Below are 19338 nucleotides of genomic sequence, written 5' to 3'. Positions count from 1 at the left end.
TTCTCTCACTTGTTTTCTAATGAGTGAACCTTTTTGTTATTCTTTGGAGAATACTTCATTACCAATATAACCTATATATTTGTTTTTCTGATTGTCATTCAGAAATTGGTATGTGTTTGAAGGATTGTTACAGTCTTTAATTTCTTACTACTCAGTATTTGAGTTAGATGCATGTTTTAATGGGTTATAAAATTAATAATTATATTTTATAGTAAGGAGTGTTGGATTCAACCCTATTTTGTTGAAGTCTGTCTCTTCGTATATTTCTTCTAGTATAAGTTACTTATCTTCTCATACGATAAACCAATATGCTGTGTTTTGGATAAAAGATATTATAGAGTTTATGTATAACAAGTCAATCTAAACAACTTCCAAATAGTCAAATAGTTTCTCTAGTTATCTTGGTGTTCAAATATTGCTATTATAGAACCTTCTCAGTTTGTTGGTCTTTTATCAAATCATTGATCTTAAACCTTGAAACTGCGCACTATATATAATTTTCACTCTTTTTAAACTAACTGTACTCAACCCTGAAAAGAAAAGAAAAAAAAAATCTTGATCATCCCATCGTGTTTCTCTCCTAGTATTCTAATCCAGGTCATTCAAATTTCTGGTTTTTCTCTTTCTCAAAATTAGGCCTCTCACTCAACAGCACAGTTTTCTTTCTCTCTTCTTTTTTGTGTTTTACATTCATCATCTCATTATTTGATCAACATTGTATCCATTTGCATGTCACAATATCATTCTTGATACAAGTTCTTGATTCAGTTTCAAATTTTCTTTCAATGTTGATCTGATTCATCAACTATAATCAAATCAAAAGACTCAATATTTCACTGAACTTGATCTTTTTTTTGTTACTTTTATCAATAGCCATGACTGACCCAGACAAGGTTCCAATCTTTAACATGCCACCACCGCCATTCGCCTCATCCAACACCGATATCAATAATATGAGGCCTCAATTCCCAATGAACAATGAACGCTTCGAACCATCTTCATCATTGGATCGTTCCCATTCCTTCAACAGGCCAAGAATTTCTGACAACAAGCATTCCAACGAATTGATGGGCCCTCCTTCAAGGATGAATCATCCTCCATCAAACAGACCAACCGACAACATTTTCTTCAAGACCCGTCTTTGTTCTAACTACAGTTTAGGTAGCTGCAGAAAAGGTGAATATTGTAGCTATGCTCATGGGAAAGAAGAGTTAAGGAAGCCACCGCCAAACTGGCAGGAGCTCGAACGGCTGCAATTGGGTGGGAATAGGGAAAATTATAGCTCTCTTCACGAGGATACTGCTAAGTTTAGGAATGATTCTGGGGAAACAAGAGAGTCCTCTGCAATCGTCATTGAGACTATTGGTAATAATTTTGAAGGCAATAAGACTGGGACCAAGCCACCTAGGGGCACTTGTTGGAAGACTAGGATCTGTCCCAAGTGGAAGGATACCCGAAGCTGCTCCTTAGGTGATTACTGTAACTATGCTCATGGAGATGCAGGTAATAAGATTGGTCATTTTCCTCATAGAATACTACTGACTGTTTTGTTTTGTTCAATTATATCAAATCTGTTTTTTATTTTTCATTTTCGTGATGATGTGTAGGTTATTTTCTGTGATATAATGTACAATTCTAGTGTTTGAATGCGTGTTGTTTTTGTTGTTGTGTATGATGTTTTCATGTTTGATTTGGCATAAACTTGCTCCTCCTACTTGTTGTCCCTTTCACTTGTCTCCACAAAGGTGTCTTCCTCAGAAAGTTGATCATATTCAATGGAACAAAATTTAACTTTTGCTTCTAGGAAAACTGGTTCTAGATGAGCATTTAGTATTTTGTTCATACGACAGATGCTGCTTTAGTTTTTAAGTAATGGGCCACCTACCTGTATAATCAGTGATTACATTTTTGCCATGTTGTCAAATTTCTGTCATAGCCGCGCCATGACACAAGGGATATTGCTCCTGCCGCCATATGGCGCAAACCCATGTTTATAAGGTTAGTTTTTGGCTGGTCGCCGCAATCTACCATCTGCTATTGATAGTACTTCTTTTCCCAAAGTTCAGATATCACTGTTGTTAAATGGCGGCGCCATAGCAGAATGGTGTGGCCAGTATGTTCGTCTTTTCAAAACCTGTTTATCCTTTTGGTTCTTGCTTGTAGTTGCCTTTAAATTTAATGTCTGACTCATTAATAATTTGGAGGCAGTAAATTGCTCATTTGCAAGTTTCACATTGCGGCCTTATCACAATCCTTATTAGTACGATTAGATATGGTTAATGTAGCTGGAATTGTGAGGGCGCCGACATTAAAAACCTTAACGTCTTTTAGCCACAATCCTGGCTGTATAAGTTTATTTAAATCTTGTTCATTTACGTGTCATATCTTGAACACACATTCTGTGAACAAAAATTAAAAGATGATTATAACATTTGAAACTGTTTGATTTGCATGTATTATCTCCTGACTTATAAAGTATTGGTTGTTTTGCTTTTCAGATTTACGAATTCCTGGTGGAGGCATTGAAACTGCATTTGCTATATCAAATTCATCAAAAGCTGGCATTCCAACTTTACGAACTACAGGTTCTTCTGCCAAGTATGCACCTACCTTACCATCAAGTGTTGCTATAGCAAATTCATCAAAAGCTGTCATTCCAACTTTACGAACTACAGGTTCTACTGCCAAGTATCTACCTGCCGTGCTAGCAAGTGCACCTGCGGAGACGGAAGAAGAGAAGAAGGCCAAGAAGGAATTACTTAGGAATAAAAAATTAAACAAGGTCAACCGTATTTATGGCGATTGGATTGATGATTTACCTCCCGATCGTCCTGATTTGCCAAGAGAGCCCTGAGTTGAGTTTTGTGCTCTCGTCTAATATGGTGAATGGGGTTCAGTTAATGATAGCTTAACAAATTATGCCTGTATTATAAGGTTGCGAATTCTTATTTGGTGAAAGCTGAGTATGGTGCAGTGTTTGCTCACTTAGTTGACTCAAGTGATCTGCATGAGGATGGTTATTTGAACCTTATTTGAAATTTGAAGGTTTCATGACATGTTAATATGTTATTCTTGTGTATCTCACTTGTCTCTTATTGAGCAATATTTTTGTGGTCTCAGGGGTTCAAAACCCAATTATTTTAGGAAATAATTTTTTGTTTAGATATAAATTTTATTTAGAATTCTTTTTATAATGAAAATACAATCTTTTTCCAGAAAATTTAAAAGCAGCGTTATTTAAAAAAGAATTTAATTGGATTGTTTCTCTCAACAGTTCTTTTTTTAAAATAAAGTTCCATATAAATGAGGGAAAGGACACTCAAGGCATGTACAAAGCAAAAAAAGAGAAAGAAAGTTAGATTTAAGGATTTTTGAATAACCCAATATGTTATGTTTTGGATAAAAAACTTAATTAAGCATTATATAAATTCAATAAGTCAATTTAAGCAACTTCCTAATAGTCAAATAGTTTCTCTAGTTATCTCGGTGTTCTAATATTGCTCTTATAGAAGCTTCATACAATTATCTTAGTTTCTTGCTCTTTTATCAAATGATTGTACTTTAGTGCTTTAACCCAACAAAAATCTTAAAACCTTGAAACTGTGCACTACATATATTTTTCACTCTTTATAAACTAACTGATTTTTTTTTAGTGTCTTTATAAACTAACTGTATTCAATCCTGAAAGGAAAAACAAATCTTGATCATCCCATCATGTTTCTCTCCCAATATTCTCATTTGGGTTATCGAAAATTCATGTTCTGATTTTTCTCCGCCTCAAAATTAGGCCCCTCACTCAAAAGCACACTTTTCTTTCTCTTTTCTTTTTACTGTTTTACATTGATCACTTCATTATTTGATCAACATTGTATCCGTTTGCACGTCACTATATCATTCTTGATACAAGTTCTTGATTCAGTTCCAAATTTTCTTTGAATGTTGATCTGATCAGAAACAATAATCAAATCAAAAAGACTCAAAATTTCACTGAATTTGATCTTTTTTTGTTGCTTTTATCAATAGCCATGACTTATCCAGACAACATTCCAACCGTTAGGATGTCACCACCGCAATTCGCCACATCAAACATCAATATCAATAGAATGAGGCCTCAATTCCCAATGAACAGTGAACGATTTGAACAACGTTCAGAAATGGATAGTTCACATTCCTTCAAACGGCCAAGAATATCTGACAACAACCATTCCAATGCACTGATCAACCCTCCTCCAAGGATGAATCATCCTCCACCAAACAGACGACCGGGCAACATTTTCTTCAAGACTCGCATTTGTTTTGATTTCGAGTTTGGTACCTGTAGAAACGGTGAAAATTGTAGCTTTGCTCATGGGGTTGAAGAATTAAGGCAGCCACCACCAAACTGGCAGGAGGTTGTCCGTCCTCGTACTGAAGAACGGCTGCAATTGGGCGGGAATTGGAATGATGATCAGAAAATCATTCACAAGATGAATCTTTGCAAGAAGTATTACAATGGGGAGGAATGCCCTTATGGTGATAATTGTCGCTTTCTTCACAAGGATCCTGCTAAGTTTGGAGACGATTCTTGGAAAACAAGAAGAGAGTCCTCTTCATTCAGCAATTCAACTATTGGTAATAACTTGGAAGACAATAAGACTGTGACCAAGCCACCTAGGGGCTCTTATTGGAAGACTAAGCCGTGTCTTGAGTGGAAGCATACCAGGAGCTGTCCCTTTGGTGATGGCTGTCACTTTGCTCATGGAGATGCAGGTAATAAGATTGATTGTGTGTTTTTTTCCCATAGAATCCTACTGTTGTGTTTTTGTTCAATTATATAAAATCTGTTTTTTTCCTTCTTTTCGTGATGATGTGTAGAAGGTCATTTTCTGTGATATGATGTACTCCTCCAGTGTTTGAATGCGTGTTGTTTCTGTAGTTGCATATGATGTATTTTCATGTTTGATTTGGCATAAACTTGCTCCTCCTACTTGTTGTCCCTTTCCCTTGTCTCCACAAAAAGTGTCTTCCTTAGAAATTTGAACATATTAAATGGAACTCGATTTCACCTTTGCTTCTAGGAAAGCTGGTTCTAGATGAGCATTTGGTATTTTGTTCATACGGCAGATGCTGCTTCGACTTTTAAGTAATGGGCCACCTGTTTGTATGATCAGTGATAGCATTTTTCACCGTGTTGCCAAATTTCTGTCATAGCCACGCCATGGCACGAGGGATATTGTTCCTGCCGCCATAGGGTGCAAACCCATGTTCATATGGCTAGTTTTTGGCTGGTAGCCGTAATCTGCCACAAAAAGTGTTTTCCAATGTTCAGATATCACTGTTGTTAAATAGCGGCGCCATAGAAGAATGGTGTGGCCAGTGTGGTCTATAGCGGATTGTCAAAATTATGTTATGCAATAGTGTTATAGGTTTATTATAGTAGCATTTTAGCCACATTTTATGATAAATAGCATATCACGGAACAATAGCGGTTTGTCCAACTTCCGTTCTGCTATAACGGTACTGTGCAGCATAGTGTCTATCTTGCAATATTGGGCGTTGCGGATGTTTTGACGGCCACAAAAGGAAATTTGTAATGGGATGGCCCCCATGGCGTCGCCATAGGGTGCAATGGCCTGTTTAGAAGGTGGATTTTTTAAATTGTCAAGTTTCGCCATCCGCCCTGGACAACACTGTTACTCCTTGTACCCTTACTGTGTCATACCAGATAACGCGTCATACGAGATAACGTAAGGTACTCGTGGTTACACATGTAGGAACCAAAATTACTTCTCAACGTTTTCTTTGGATACTCTATTTTGGCACATGCGGATACTTTTGGCATGTATATGTGGTTCAATACACAAAAATATGTTTTTTATTTTGTATAGTAAATAACTTTAAACTAAAGGTTTTCTCATTCATTTTTTATGATGTTTATATTTTCCTATTATATTGTACATTCCAATTTTATGAAAATATTTCATTCTTATCCTAATAATCTCTTTCTTACATTTCTTTTATGATCATATTCTGATACGTGAATATGTGATGTGGGAAATTAGGAAAGAAGTCTCCTTGTATGTTTTTGTTTAATTAAAACCTCATATCATATGTTCGTTCCAATAGAGTACCTGTATCCATGCAACATAGGGTGCTCAGTAATTCCCATACCCAAAGTGACTGGATGGTAGGATCATGGGTGACGGGACCGAGAACTACTTGACGGTATTTATCTTTCAACAAGTGTTGGACTTGCCAAAAAACGAACTTCGCTTTATTCTAACGGATAGTTAATATCATAAGCAATTGTGACATTCCTTTGCATGGAATTCTGAATAATCGACGTTAAATTATGTTCATCTTTTCTAAACCTGTTTCTCCTTTTGGTTCCTGCTGATAGTTGCCTTTAAATTTAATGTCCGACTCATTAATAATTGGGAGGCAGTACATTGCTCATTTGCAAGTTTTATATTGCGTCCGTGTCACAATCCTTAATATTGCTATTAAACATGGTTAATGTAGCTGCAATTGCAATGGCAGAGACATCAAAAACCTTAACGTCTTAGCCACAATCGTGGCCGTTGATGTTTTTTCTATATCTTGTTCATTTTTCGTGTCATAACTTGAGCAATCATTCTGTGAACAAAAATTAAAAGATGATTATAACAATTGAAACAGTTTGATTTGCATGTATTTTCTTCCGACTCATGAAGTATTGATTGTTTTGCTTTTCAGAGTTACAAGTTCCTGGTGGAGGTATTGAAGCGGAAGCTGCAGTTGCTATAGCAAATTCAACAAAAGCTGTCATTCCAACTTTACCAACTACAGGTTTTTCTGCTAATTATGTACACACCTTACCGGCAAGTGTATCTGCGGCGACGGAAGAGGAGAAGAAAGCCAAGAAGGAATTACTTTGGAAGAAATTAAACAAGATCAACCGTATTTATGGCGATTGGATTGACGATTTACGTCCCGATCGCCCTGATTTGCCAAGGGAGCCCTGAGTTGAGTTCTGTGCTCTCGTCTAATATGGTGAATGGAGTTCACTCAATGATAGCTATACAAATTATGCCTGTAAGTCATTGGTAACAGGCATCCTACAAGACACAAAACTTTAGTATCCTAAGGTTGTGGATTCTTATTTGGTGAAAGCTGATTATAGTACAGTATTTAATCACTTAGTTGACACTAGTGGTTATTGAGCCTTATTTGAAATTTGAAGGTTTCATGACATGTTAAATTGTTTTTCTCACTTGTCTCCTGTTTGGCTAATCTTCTTGTGGTCTCAGCCCTTTATGAAAATATTTGTGAGGGGAAACCAATAATTTTGAGAAATTATTTTTGTTTAAAGAAATAAATTTTATTCAAAAAAAATTATAACGAAAATACTATCTTTTTTCTAAAATAAAAAACAGGTTTATTTTAAAAAGATGAAAATAATGTGTTTTACAATTATTTTTCTCTGAAAATGAAAATAAAAGCTGGGGCCTTTAATCCAACTTTGATTCCAGGTGGTTATTTGTATGGTGAATTGTTTAATTGGAGATTTATTAACTCTAAAAATTTTATAGTGTCAAATATGTGAGTCCAGAGTCAACTTTTGATGGTTTATATAGAAGAGTGCAAAACTTGGGTATTGGCCATATTGCTTGCCAAGTAAGTCAGTTATTTTGCTAACATGATAACCCAATATGTTAAGTTTTGGATAAAAAAACTTAATTAAGCATTGATAAGTGTTTATGTTAGTTAGTAGATAAATTCAACAAGTCAGTCTACACAACTTCCTAATAGTCAAATAGTTTCTCTAGTTATCTTGGTGTTCAAATACTGCTCTTATAGAAGCTTCTTACATTTATCTTAGTTTCTATAGTTATCCATTTGCACGTCACTATACCATTCTTGATACAAGTTCTTGATTCACATCCAAATTTTCTTTGAATGTTGATCTGATTGAACAACTATAATCAAATAAAAAAGACTCAAAATTTCACTGAGTTTGATCTTCTTTTGTTGCTTCTATCAATAGCCATGACTTATCCAGACCACATTCCAACCGTTAGGATGTCACCGCCGCAATTCACCACATCAAACATTGATATCAATAGAATGAGGCCTCAATTCCCAATGAACAGTGAACAATTTGAACCGCGTTCAGAAATGGATAGTTCACATTCCTTCAAACGGCCAAGAATGTCTGACAACAACCATTCTAATGCACTGATGAAGCCTCCTCCAAGGATGAATCATCCTCCACCAAACAGACGACCGGGCAACATTTTCTTCAAGACTCGCATTTGTTTTGATTTCGGGTTTGGTAGCTGTAGAAACGGTGAAAACTGTAGCTTTGCTCATGGGGTTGAAGAATTAAGGCAGCCACCACCAAACTGGCAGGAGGTTGTCCGTTCTCGTACTGAAAAACGGCTGCAATTGAGCGGGAATTGGAATGATGATCAGAAAATCATTCACAAGATGAATCTTTGCAAGAAGTATTACAATGGGGAGGAATGCCCTTATGGTGATAATTGTCGCTTTCTTCACAAGGATCCTGCTAAGTTTGGAGACGATTCTTGGAAAACAAGAAAAGAGTCCTCTTCAATCAGCAATTCAACTATTGGTAATAACTTGGAAGACAATATGACTGTGACCAAGCCACCTAGGGGCTCTTATTGGAAGACTAAGCCGTGTCTCGAGTGGAAGCATACCAGGAGCTGTCCCTTTGGTGATTGCTGTCACTTTACTCATGGAGATGCAGGTAATAAGATTGATCGTGTGTTTTTTTCCCATAGAATCCTACTGTTATGTTTTTGATCAATTATATAAAATCTGTTTTTTATTTTTTATTTTCGTGATAATGTGTAGAAGGTCATTTTCTGTGATATGATGTACAATTCAAGTGTCTGAATCCATGCTGTTTTTGTTGTTGTGTATGATGTTTTCATGTTGGATTTGGCATAAACTTGCTCGTGCTACAATTTTTAATCAATAGATCACCTTTCTGTATGATCAATGATTACATTTCGCCGTGTCGTCCAATTGCTGTCATAGCCGCGACATGGCGTGAGGGATATTGTGCCTGCTTTCATAGAGTGCAAACTCATTTTTATATGGATAGTTTTTGGCTGGTTGCCACAATCTTCCGTCTGCTATTGATAGTACTTCTTTATTGAAAATTCAGATATCACGGTTGTTAAATGACGGCGCCGTAGCAGAATGGTCACTGTTGTTATTATAGTAGCAATTTGACCGCATTTTATAATTAATAGCGTATCCCGGAACAATAGCGCGCAGTTTGTCCAACTTCCGTTATGCTATAACGGTATTGTGCAGCACAGCGTCTATCTAGCAACAATGGGCGTGGTGGAATTTTTGACAGCCACAAAAGGCAATTTGTAAATTCTGTCAAGCTTTGCCATCCGCCATGAACATCACCATTACTCCTTGTATCCTTACTGCCAAAAACCTAACTCTGCCTTATTCTAATTGATAGATAATATCATAAACAATTGAGACATTGCCTTTGCATGCAATTCTGAATAATCGACTGTTATATTATGTTCATATTTTCCAAACCTGTTTCTCCTTTTTGTTTCTGCTGATAGTTGCCTATAAATTTAATGTCTGACTCATTAATAATTTTTAAATTGTGGCTGTGTCACAATCCTTAATATTGTGATTAAATATGGTTAATGTAACTCCAATTCCTGTTTGGTTTCCATGTATTTTCTTCTGAATCATGAAGTATTGGTTGTTTTGCTATTCAGAGGTACAAGTTCCTGGTGGAGGCGTTGAAGCTGAAGCTGCAGTTACCATAGAAAATTCAACAAAAGCTGCCATTCCAACACTACCTGCAAGTGTACCAGAGGCGAAGGAAGATGAGAAGAAGACTAAGAAGCATTTACTTTGGTTGAAATTAAACAAGATAAATCGCATCTATGGTGATTGGATTGATGATTGACCTCTCGATCTCCTGAGTTGAATTCCGTGCTCTTGAAAACAGCCCTCATCTGGATGAGAATTCTTGTCTATGATGAATGGAGTTCAATTCATGTTAGCTAAACAAATATCCTGCAAGTAATGTGCATCTGGCTGGTTGTTGGAGTTTGAATGTTAAGATATTTCTCTATTGTGATTGTCATAATTGTCTTTCTACAACTATCCTTGGACAATAATTCACATTTTTCTCACTTTCTCAAGAGTTACTTGTCAAAAAAAGCCTCATTTGGAGATTGTTTGCTCAGCTGGTGCATTATATATTTGTGACTTGACAAATAGTGTGGGATGTATTAGAGGTGTTAATCTAAAGTGATTCAAATCAGACCTATAAATTAATTTAAAAATTGAAAATCACGCAAAAAATTAAATACTATAGGATCAAATTTTGAATTGAATTTTTAAAACTGGATCAAACCGAATTAAATTGCATTCTTATATTTTAATTTTTTTTTTTGAAATGTTATTTGATATGGAAAAAGAGAAGAAAAATTAAAAAAAAAAAAAAAGAGAGATGTTAAATATTATAAAGTAAAATTTTTTAAAACTTTAAAGGCTTAATTACAACTTTGGTCCCCCTATTTTATCTTTTTTTCGATTTTAGTCCCCTCATTTTTAAAACCACAATTTTGGTCCCCCTTTTGAATTTTCTATTGAAAAAGATACAGAAATATGGACTAATTTTGCAGAAAAAGGAAAAATAGGAGGACGAAAATTGCACAGAAAACTTAAAAAGGGACTAAAATAGTGAATTTTAAAATAGAGGGACCAAAATCAAGAAAAAGGCAAAATAGGGGGACTAAAGTTGCAATTAAACCAACTTTAAATTAATAAAAGTTATGGACCTAAGTGCAAAATTGATATCAAAATAACACTTCTTTTTCTTTGGTTGGTTCTTTTTTTTCTTTCTTCTCTTTTAACCTAATAAAAAAATTTACCATGTGTTTGGTTCAACAGTTAAAATAATTTATTTGGAAAAAATTGATTCTTGTTAAAAATCAATTAAAAGTAAAATAATGTATGTTTTAATAACTTCATCTAAATTGTAGTAAAAAAATTACGTTTAGACATGATTAATTTTAATCTAGTGTAATCAAATACGTCACAATTAACTATAAATATTCAAAATCAATTTAAAAATTACTACGTGATAGTACCAAACATACTCGGGCTCTCTCTTCTCCATTTCCTTTTTTTCAAGTGAATATTCTTAAATAAAAATTAATATAACATGTAGATTTTATAAATAAACAATTACAGTTTTTTTGTTAATTAAAAATAAATAAATAATTTGTTTCCTTCATTATTACTACCATCTCATGAGTTTAATTAAAAAGACTTAAATTTTAAATAAATTTAAAAGTTTGATTCAAAATAACAACAATTGTTATAGTCTTTACCGTGTTAATTCTTACATCAATTATACCGTGTTACTTACATCAATTATACCGTGTTTATACTTACACTAATCTATCATATAAGAAAATTAAGTGTTCTTAAAAACCCCTAATTACCCTTATTATCTCATAATCTTCCACGTGGATGGGTTTAGCATTAAGCATCTCTAAAATTGTTGTTTCAAAATTCAATAAAAGTTTTCCTCATTCAACGCAGGGTTTAATAAAAACGGTTTCTCTTCCATCTACACAAACTTCTCTTCCATCTACACAAACCGTCCCTCACTCATTACAAGCACGATCCTCTCCTTTTCCCATGTCTCACATTCATCCCCTATATGTTCTTCCATTGATTTTGAAATCTTACAACTTCCATGTCTCATACTCTCTTCTTAGATTTACGAAACACCGACGATTATGTTATTGTTGATATTTTTTGTTGGTGCAGGTTTTGATAAATTAAATCTGACATCGAAGATTGGAAGATTGAAGATCCCAACCGTGCTATTGAAGAAGAGACTCAAAGGTTTTCAAGCTCATTTCCTTACTCCTCTTCAGTCATCTTCCATTGTGGAGAAAAAGATAACTGTCAATATCGGTAATTTAGGGTTAGATGTGGATTTATGATTCTGATGTTTGATTTGGCAATGATCTAATCTTCTATAGCATTTCTTGGTTTTGTTGTGCTGAAGCTAGATAATGGTTTATGTTTATCTGAGTTTTTTATTTTTTTGTGTATGCATTGGTTTCAACCTTTATCCATGCTTGGGAAGGAGATTCTATCACAAAACTTACAAAACTTACAAATGAAAAGGAGATTCCTTATTTAATTGCTCCCATTTATCTTCAAAACATGACTATAGAAGCCAAACCAAATTCGAGAAATATCGAATCTATTCATGGGGATGCCATTGTTGATGCTGTAGCAACGTTTTCAAAAAAAGGGTGTCAGATCTCAACAAAAGAAACTCACGCCTTCAGAAAGTTTTGTCAGTTACGGTTGTTTTTAGTTGGGTTACTATTCTATAATTATCCTTATAGACAACATTGTTTTGTGGTTTCTTTGCACTAATGTGATTTTTGTTTGTAGTACTTTTCAATCAAGATGATGGAATGGATAATTGCTACTTCTTACTCTGCTGGTGATAGGTTTTACACTGACCCAAGTAAACTCTTGAATTTGTTTTCCATTTCTATTTTGAATTTTTGTGCTTAACTATGCTACTTTTGAATTTGAATTACGTCGAATATCGTCATGTTTGTTTATCAGAGTCATAATATGGTTTGTTTATTCAAATAATGTAGCATAGTTGTCCCTTAGGATGTGGACATGGGATCACGTAGTCTAAACTACAAGTCACTTTAGGCAAGAATCACATTTGATTGTGTTAGAATGATTTATTTGGAAAATGTGTTGAGTTTTCAATAAATGATTAGTTATGCTGTAAAAGGTTACTGCTTTTCCTTTTCCAGCAGCCATGAAATAACGGAGGCTGAGAATTTTTTATGGATATGACCAGAACACATTATCGTTTATTACTTGAATATATGGAAACTTACTTTGTTCCATATCAAAAAACATGGAATTTGTGTCAAGTATGCTTTTCGACTATACGAATGTAAAAGTCACCTATGTAAGAAGTTGTTAAATGATGCAACTGTGTTATGTCTTAATTTGTTGTCTATGGCTCTTAACCCTTTGTTTGCAATAATTTGGTTATCTGTTTTCTTCAGACATTTTCCCCTTTCTTTGTCCCTCCCTCGTGCTCATGTAAGAGGAAACCATTTAAGATGCAAGTTTCCACAGAATTTTTCGTACATTCCGTGGAATTAGTTGTGATACCGCTGAGTTTAATATTTTTATATGAAGTCCAAAGAGAATCAAAGAATTTTAAATCTTCAAATAATAAATTAGCATTAATTACAGCTTCCTTTATTGTAATTTTTAGTTAGATTTGCAGATTGGAGATATTATGAGACCTAACTGTGTACTCTGTTATTGACCTGTTTTTTTTTTTTTTGCATTTGATGTCTATAAGTAGTATGTCTTTATTATCTTTCTTGAAATAGAGTAATGCTCCTTCTTTGCATGATCACATGATGTACAATTTGTTGAATACTGTTGGCAGGAGCTGGAGAGAAAAAACTAAGCCCCATTGAAGATATTTCATCTCTAGATTTAAGAATGTAAGTAAACTATCCACTTTTATTTGAAGTTAACATCATTTTTTGTTATGTACTTTTGTATTTCAAGGACTATTGATACATCAATTTTACAGACAACTCTTTTGGTTCTCTAATATGACTCCTAATACAAATATTCTCCATATTTTAAATATTTTAATTTGACTTCTTTAAAGGGGGGATGTATTTTAGAGGGTGAAATGCAGAGGATTAGAAATCAACAAGAGGTTGTGATAAAATATGTGTATGTATAAAAATACAATGAAGTTGTCAAAAATCTACCATTAATTTTCTAATCAACAGTTATAATTTGGCAATAGTAGGTAAAGTAATTGGTTGTTGTTGTGGGTTAGAGAAGTAAATTGCAACCCACTTTAGAGGAGTCAAATCCTAAATATTTTATATGTTGCTCCTGAGCTTTTACTAACATCGAATCTAATCAATCTAAAGGTAAAGGAGAATGCTGCTTTTGAAACTTAAAATTTGGATAAACGTTTTCCATTCATCATTCATGTCGGCAATTTGTTTTGTTTGGAGGGAAAAAGTTGCATGGCCAATTATCCTGGCTACTGATTTCATTCTAGAGATCGACACTAAGTCACCAACGCACACAACACTGACATGTAAACATGCATGGAGATTAGTGGTATACATTTATCTCATCTGCTGGCATTATAAAAGATAGTGAGAGTATCAAAATTAGCAGAAAGAAAACCAGGGGGTATCCAGGGTCAAGAAGAAAACCAACTTACAATGGTATCTTCTAGAAAAATTCAAGAGCCTGAGCTGTGCCATATCGAATCTAATAACCAACTAAGTGCCTTCTCTCACATTCTCTGTCTCTATTTATAAAGTCATGGACCCCTGCAACAGCTTTGGGATTTAATCCTCCAGATAAGGATATAGTGAAGAAGCCTCCTCGTCGCAATGACGACTCACTGATTAACCTGTGGATTTTATTTCGCTGTCTGGTAATTTGCTTTCTCTTTCTTTCTGGTTATATCTTTATTGGGCTGTAGATGTTTTATGTTTTAAACGCTGATAATATGTCTCTTAACTCTAATCTTCTCCCTATTGTTATACTTCATAGGTTATTGGAATTTATGTTGGATTAGTTACTGTTGGCGTCTTCACTATATGGTATACACATGGTTCCCTTTTGGGAATTGACCTCGGTGGGGATGGACATACTCTTGTGACTTACTCTCAGCTGGCCAACTGGGGTCAATGCTCCTCCTGGAATAACTTCACTGCAGCTCCCTTAACCGCTGGTTCTAGAGTCATCTCTTTTGACGATAACCCATGTGACTACTTCCATAACGGTAAAGTCAAAGTTATGACATTGTCCCTCTGTGTGTTGGTAGCCATTGAAATGTTCAATTCTCTCAATGTCCATATCATTTGGGCTGCACTTTTTTATCTTCAATGTGCCATTCTTAGCTCAAGTATTTAGCATTGTGCCCCTGGGCTTCAATGAGTGGCTTTTGGTTTTGGCGGTTGCGTTGCCGGTTATTCTAATTGACGAGGTTCTGAAATTCATTGGGAGATGTACAAGCGTGTCTGCAAGAAGATCAAAGCAAAAGTCAGAGTAGACAATTTATAGTAGTCTTAGAAATTGATCAATCTTTGAATAGTTTGAAAGTTGTTATCCTTAGACTGAAGAGGTGACCTCAACACCAATTAATTGTATAAGTACAATTTTAGGCCTCCATGTAGTCATCAGCCCATTTTACAATGAGGGATGATTTTCATATGGTTAGTATATTTCTTTTTTTGGTTTATTTATCATCCTTTTTGTTTTGTCCTTTGAACCTTTCAGGAATTTCAAAAGGAAGGAAAAAACCTTTTATAAGTTTTTCACATTTGGCTTCCTGAAAAAGCATAATCAGCCTCTGGTTATTTTTTGTTTGGTTTATTTTCTGATGCGTACGTAGTCCTCATGAACTTTAGAAATCGTAAGATGGATGATTTTGTTTGGTTTTACATTATGTTTGAACTTCAGTTTGATAGTCTTAACATTCGGAGAGTAATGGATTGATTGAAACATTTGTTTGAATCCGTGCAATGTTGGTTGTTCCAAACTTAAATTCAAACAGATCACCCTCCCAAAATAAAACACAGACATTGATCTTTAGTCATTATTAAGTATCCAACATGACACTCTATTTTAAAAACGTGTATAGTACTCCTACACTCATATTATTACATTTAACAACTTTTCTTTTTTAAAATTATTATTAATACTATGAATACTATGAATAGTATTCTTATACTCTTTTCATACACTCTATTCTAAAAAATATGATTAAAGGTTAATACATTTTCCCCTGGATTATTTTGATTTTTTTTTAATTTAAGATATAATATTTTTTGTGATAATATATATAAATTTGAAATATATATTATTAATGTAAAACAATTTTGATAAAAATATTTAATTTTTATTTTAAAAATAAGTATTTTCTTAAAAAATAATATTTTTTTTTGGTAAAACAATTTTGTTTTTTTATTTACACTTTTATTACATTTTGAAAACAAAAGTGTGCGTAACACATCAGTACCCGTGCGAATGCAGGGGTAACACACCAGTACTGTCTCAATGCACGGGTAACCATACCAGAATTTGTGCGAATCTACGGGTTATTTTATCCTTTTTACAATTAAAGAAAATAAAAATAAATATATTTAAAATAATGTATGAATTCAAAGAGAGGAAAAATGTGTTGTTTTTGAATTATTTATGTTAATAATAGTTTTGTTTTGACATTTTTTTAATTTAAGATACAATAATTTTATAAATAGCGCGTAATACAGTGGTATCTGTGCAATTGTTTCACATAAAATTAATGATAAAAATATTGAATATTAATGGGAACATGAAGTTATTGCTCAAACTATTAAATATTAACGGGAACATGAAGTTACTAATTAAAATATTGAACATTAACGGGAACATGAAGTTATTGATCAAACTATTGAATATAAACGGAAATATGAAGTTACTAATCAAAATATTAAATATTAACGGGAACATGAAGTTAGTGATCAAAATATTTAATATTAACGAAAATATTAAATTGCTGATCAAAATATTGAATATTAACGGAAACATGAAGTTACTGATCAAAATATTGAATATTAACGGGAACATGAAGTTACTAATCAAAATATTTAATAATAACAGAAAAATAAAATTACTCATCAACATATTGAATAATAATGGGAACATAAGTTACTGATAAAAATATTGAATAATAATAAAACAACTTTATTATTAATTTAAATATTTTTGACAATAATTTTAAATAAAAAAGCACTCTTTTAAATAAATTTCATTTTATTTTTATTATATTTTAGGAACAAATATGCGTATCAATCTTCCTTCTTATTTTCATATTTATGTTTTCATATAATTTTTATTTCACTATCCTATTTAATTTTTTATACAAAATAAACAATCTAAAACAAATGAGCGTATCACACCGGTACCCGTGCGAACGCACGGGTATCCCGCTAGTTATAAAATAAAAATCATACAATAGAAAAAAGCAAGATGAGTATTTTGGCAAGTTTGCCACTTGGCACTCTCTGATGCATTCTTCTATTTATAATTTTGCTATAAAGGGAAAGTTTCTATAATATCTTATTATTATTTAATTAATTATTTTATTATTTTTTATTAATATTAATAATAGTTGATTGATTCACATGAACTTTGAAAACAAACAAAAACGGTTCACATGCATTTGTGTTTCTCAATGCAATCACTTTTGTTTCTCTTCCATTGCACAAAACAATTCTTCCCGTGCCAATTAAATTTTCCCCTTTTTCTAAATCCTAATTTCAGATTCTGCTCATAAATGAGAATTTCAAGAGACAGATTTCAAATGCTGCTCATCAATGCAAAATGAGGATTGGGATAACTATATACTCAACCAATTAATCAAAGCCGAATCTGCTATTGCTTCAAAATCCAAAACCCCCTCCTCAAACCCTGCTTCATTCGCATTCTCTAACCATCATCTCCAACCCCAACAACAACTACAACAACAATTTCAATTACCACAAGTTTCCAACGCTCTATTAATTTCTCACCTCCCCGAGAGCTTTGTCAGAGACCCACTACTTCCTTTCTTGAATCTTCTCCTCCTAACCCATGTTTCGATGATATGGACATCGAGATTGATCAGCTTAAGGTAATTCCTAAAAAGTTTATTTACAAATCTGTGTTTTTACTATAGATATTCCAATTTTGTAACCTAGATGTTTCTATTTGTAATGATTTTTACTGTTATTTTCTGTTAAGTTTGTGTGTGTATGTTGGAAGTGAAAAGGGAGGAAAGCTGTCATTTTGTTACTTATATCATGTTTGACATGAGGCACTGTCAATTTTCATGCTTTCTAATGTGAATCCAAAGATCCATATACTGAACTTGGTTTTAATTGGTTGATAGCAAAAACAGAGGGAGTCGGGATGTCCTTTACAATAGATTGCAAATGTGTTATACTTTACATATTCTTTGGTTTTAATTGGTTAATTACAGATTCTGAGAGTAGGTGAAATGTTGGCAATGGCGTGTCTGTCATAATTTCTTTGCCTACTTTCAGAAAAAGGAGTCCCTCAAGTTAAAGAAAGAAAGAGGTAAGAAATAGATTCATCCCAAATTCGTGTCTTTCGAGAATGCAGAAGATAATGTTGATACTAAATGTTTGAAAAGCATAGACGAGTAAGTCAATTTTATGTTTTGTTTCTGTTTTACACCTCATTTATAGATATTCTGTGACATTATACTTCCCTTTGATGCATTTAAGTAAGAGTTAGCCGAAACAAAACAACCTGTCATAAAAAGCATCATTTGGTTCAATTTGAAGGATTACTTCGCTGAGACAGAACAACTTCGTCGAAGATGGCTATCATCTGGTTCTCATGCTAATGGATCATTTGGAAAGCTAGAAACGAAAATTAGTTCCAAAACAAAGAAATATATCTAGGAAAATTGGTGGAAGAAGTGAAGATGTTGTTGTGGAAATGGTTACATATCAAGTATAGATCGATTGAAAATTATTTGGCGCAATGGTTCTCGCATCTGAAAGAGTGTTTGGGGTTCACGGAGGATTGAGAAGTAATTCTGGTGTGGGTGGCTGTTTACTGCTGGCTGTAGCAGTGCTATCGCGTGTTCGCGGCGCTTTGTATGTGATCCTTATGCTGCTTGTGGCAGGTTCTGTTAGAGCAGCTTTTTAAGTATATGCCAAGGTTGATTTTCAAGTTAGTTGCGTGGTCAGTGCTTCACATACTCTATGCAGTAAAATCCGAGTGTTTTTAACTCTAGGGTGCTCAATAGTTTATGATGTACTATCCATTTTTCTCAGTATTTTTTTCTGTGTTTGGTTTAGGCCTGCTTGGTTTTTTAGTATGATTGGGGTAGTGTGTTGGGGGGGACTCTTTGTATTGGTGTAGACACTGTCTTTCTTTGGGACAGTTGCTGGTATGTTGATCTGTTTCGGGTCTTTTTCTTACTGAGTTAGCCGATTAGAAAGCATATTGTTAAGGTCTACTATGTCTCGCATCTTTAAATTATAGTCACTTACATGTCTTAAAAGATGTGATGTATTGGCATAACCACATGAAAATGAAATGCTAATGTGAAAAGAGAATTTTGAGTGTTCATTTACAAGTTTATTGAGTGAACAATAAAATGTGTCAATCTGTAGCTTTTTAGTATAACAAGTAGTAACATGTACCTTTCTGTCTGTTTGTTTAACTATATATAAGGTATAAATGGTTAAT

General features: G+C 33.8%; 3 protein-coding genes and 1 pseudogene across 3 annotated transcripts; all 4 read left to right on the top strand.

Moving 5' to 3' along the window:
• The first annotated feature begins 875 nt into the window (after positions 1 to 875).
• LOC131611873 (zinc finger CCCH domain-containing protein 39-like) lies at positions 876 to 2854 on the top strand. Its single transcript, XM_058883738.1, has 2 exons — positions 876 to 1503; positions 2499 to 2854. Exons 1-2 carry the CDS (start codon positions 876 to 878, stop codon positions 2852 to 2854), a joined length of 984 nt encoding a protein of 327 aa, XP_058739721.1.
• A 1083-nt stretch (positions 2855 to 3937) lies between these two features.
• On the top strand, positions 3938 to 6983 carry LOC131611766 (zinc finger CCCH domain-containing protein 39-like). Its single transcript, XM_058883672.1, has 3 exons — positions 3938 to 4766; positions 6380 to 6491; positions 6715 to 6983. The coding sequence occupies exons 1-3, from the start codon at positions 4026 to 4028 to the stop codon at positions 6981 to 6983; spliced, it is 1122 nt and encodes a 373-aa protein (XP_058739655.1). The 5' UTR covers positions 3938 to 4025.
• A 1024-nt stretch (positions 6984 to 8007) lies between these two features.
• Positions 8008 to 10130, top strand: LOC131604146 (zinc finger CCCH domain-containing protein 39-like). Its single transcript, XM_058876621.1, has 2 exons — positions 8008 to 8731; positions 9741 to 10130. Exons 1-2 carry the CDS (start codon positions 8008 to 8010, stop codon positions 9932 to 9934), a joined length of 918 nt encoding a protein of 305 aa, XP_058732604.1. The 3' UTR covers positions 9935 to 10130.
• Positions 10131 to 12219: 2089 nt separating this feature from the next.
• LOC131611657 (calcium-transporting ATPase 1, endoplasmic reticulum-type-like) lies at positions 12220 to 15142 on the top strand (annotated as a pseudogene).
• The last annotated feature ends 4196 nt before the right edge of the window (positions 15143 to 19338 follow it).

The sequence above is a fragment of the Vicia villosa genome, linkage group LG1, assembly GCF_029867415.1.
Source record: "Vicia villosa cultivar HV-30 ecotype Madison, WI linkage group LG1, Vvil1.0, whole genome shotgun sequence".
NCBI lineage: Eukaryota > Viridiplantae > Streptophyta > Magnoliopsida > Fabales > Fabaceae > Vicia > Vicia villosa.
Note: the sequence above shows the minus strand (reverse complement) of the source record. Positions and strands in the feature narration are given on the sequence as shown.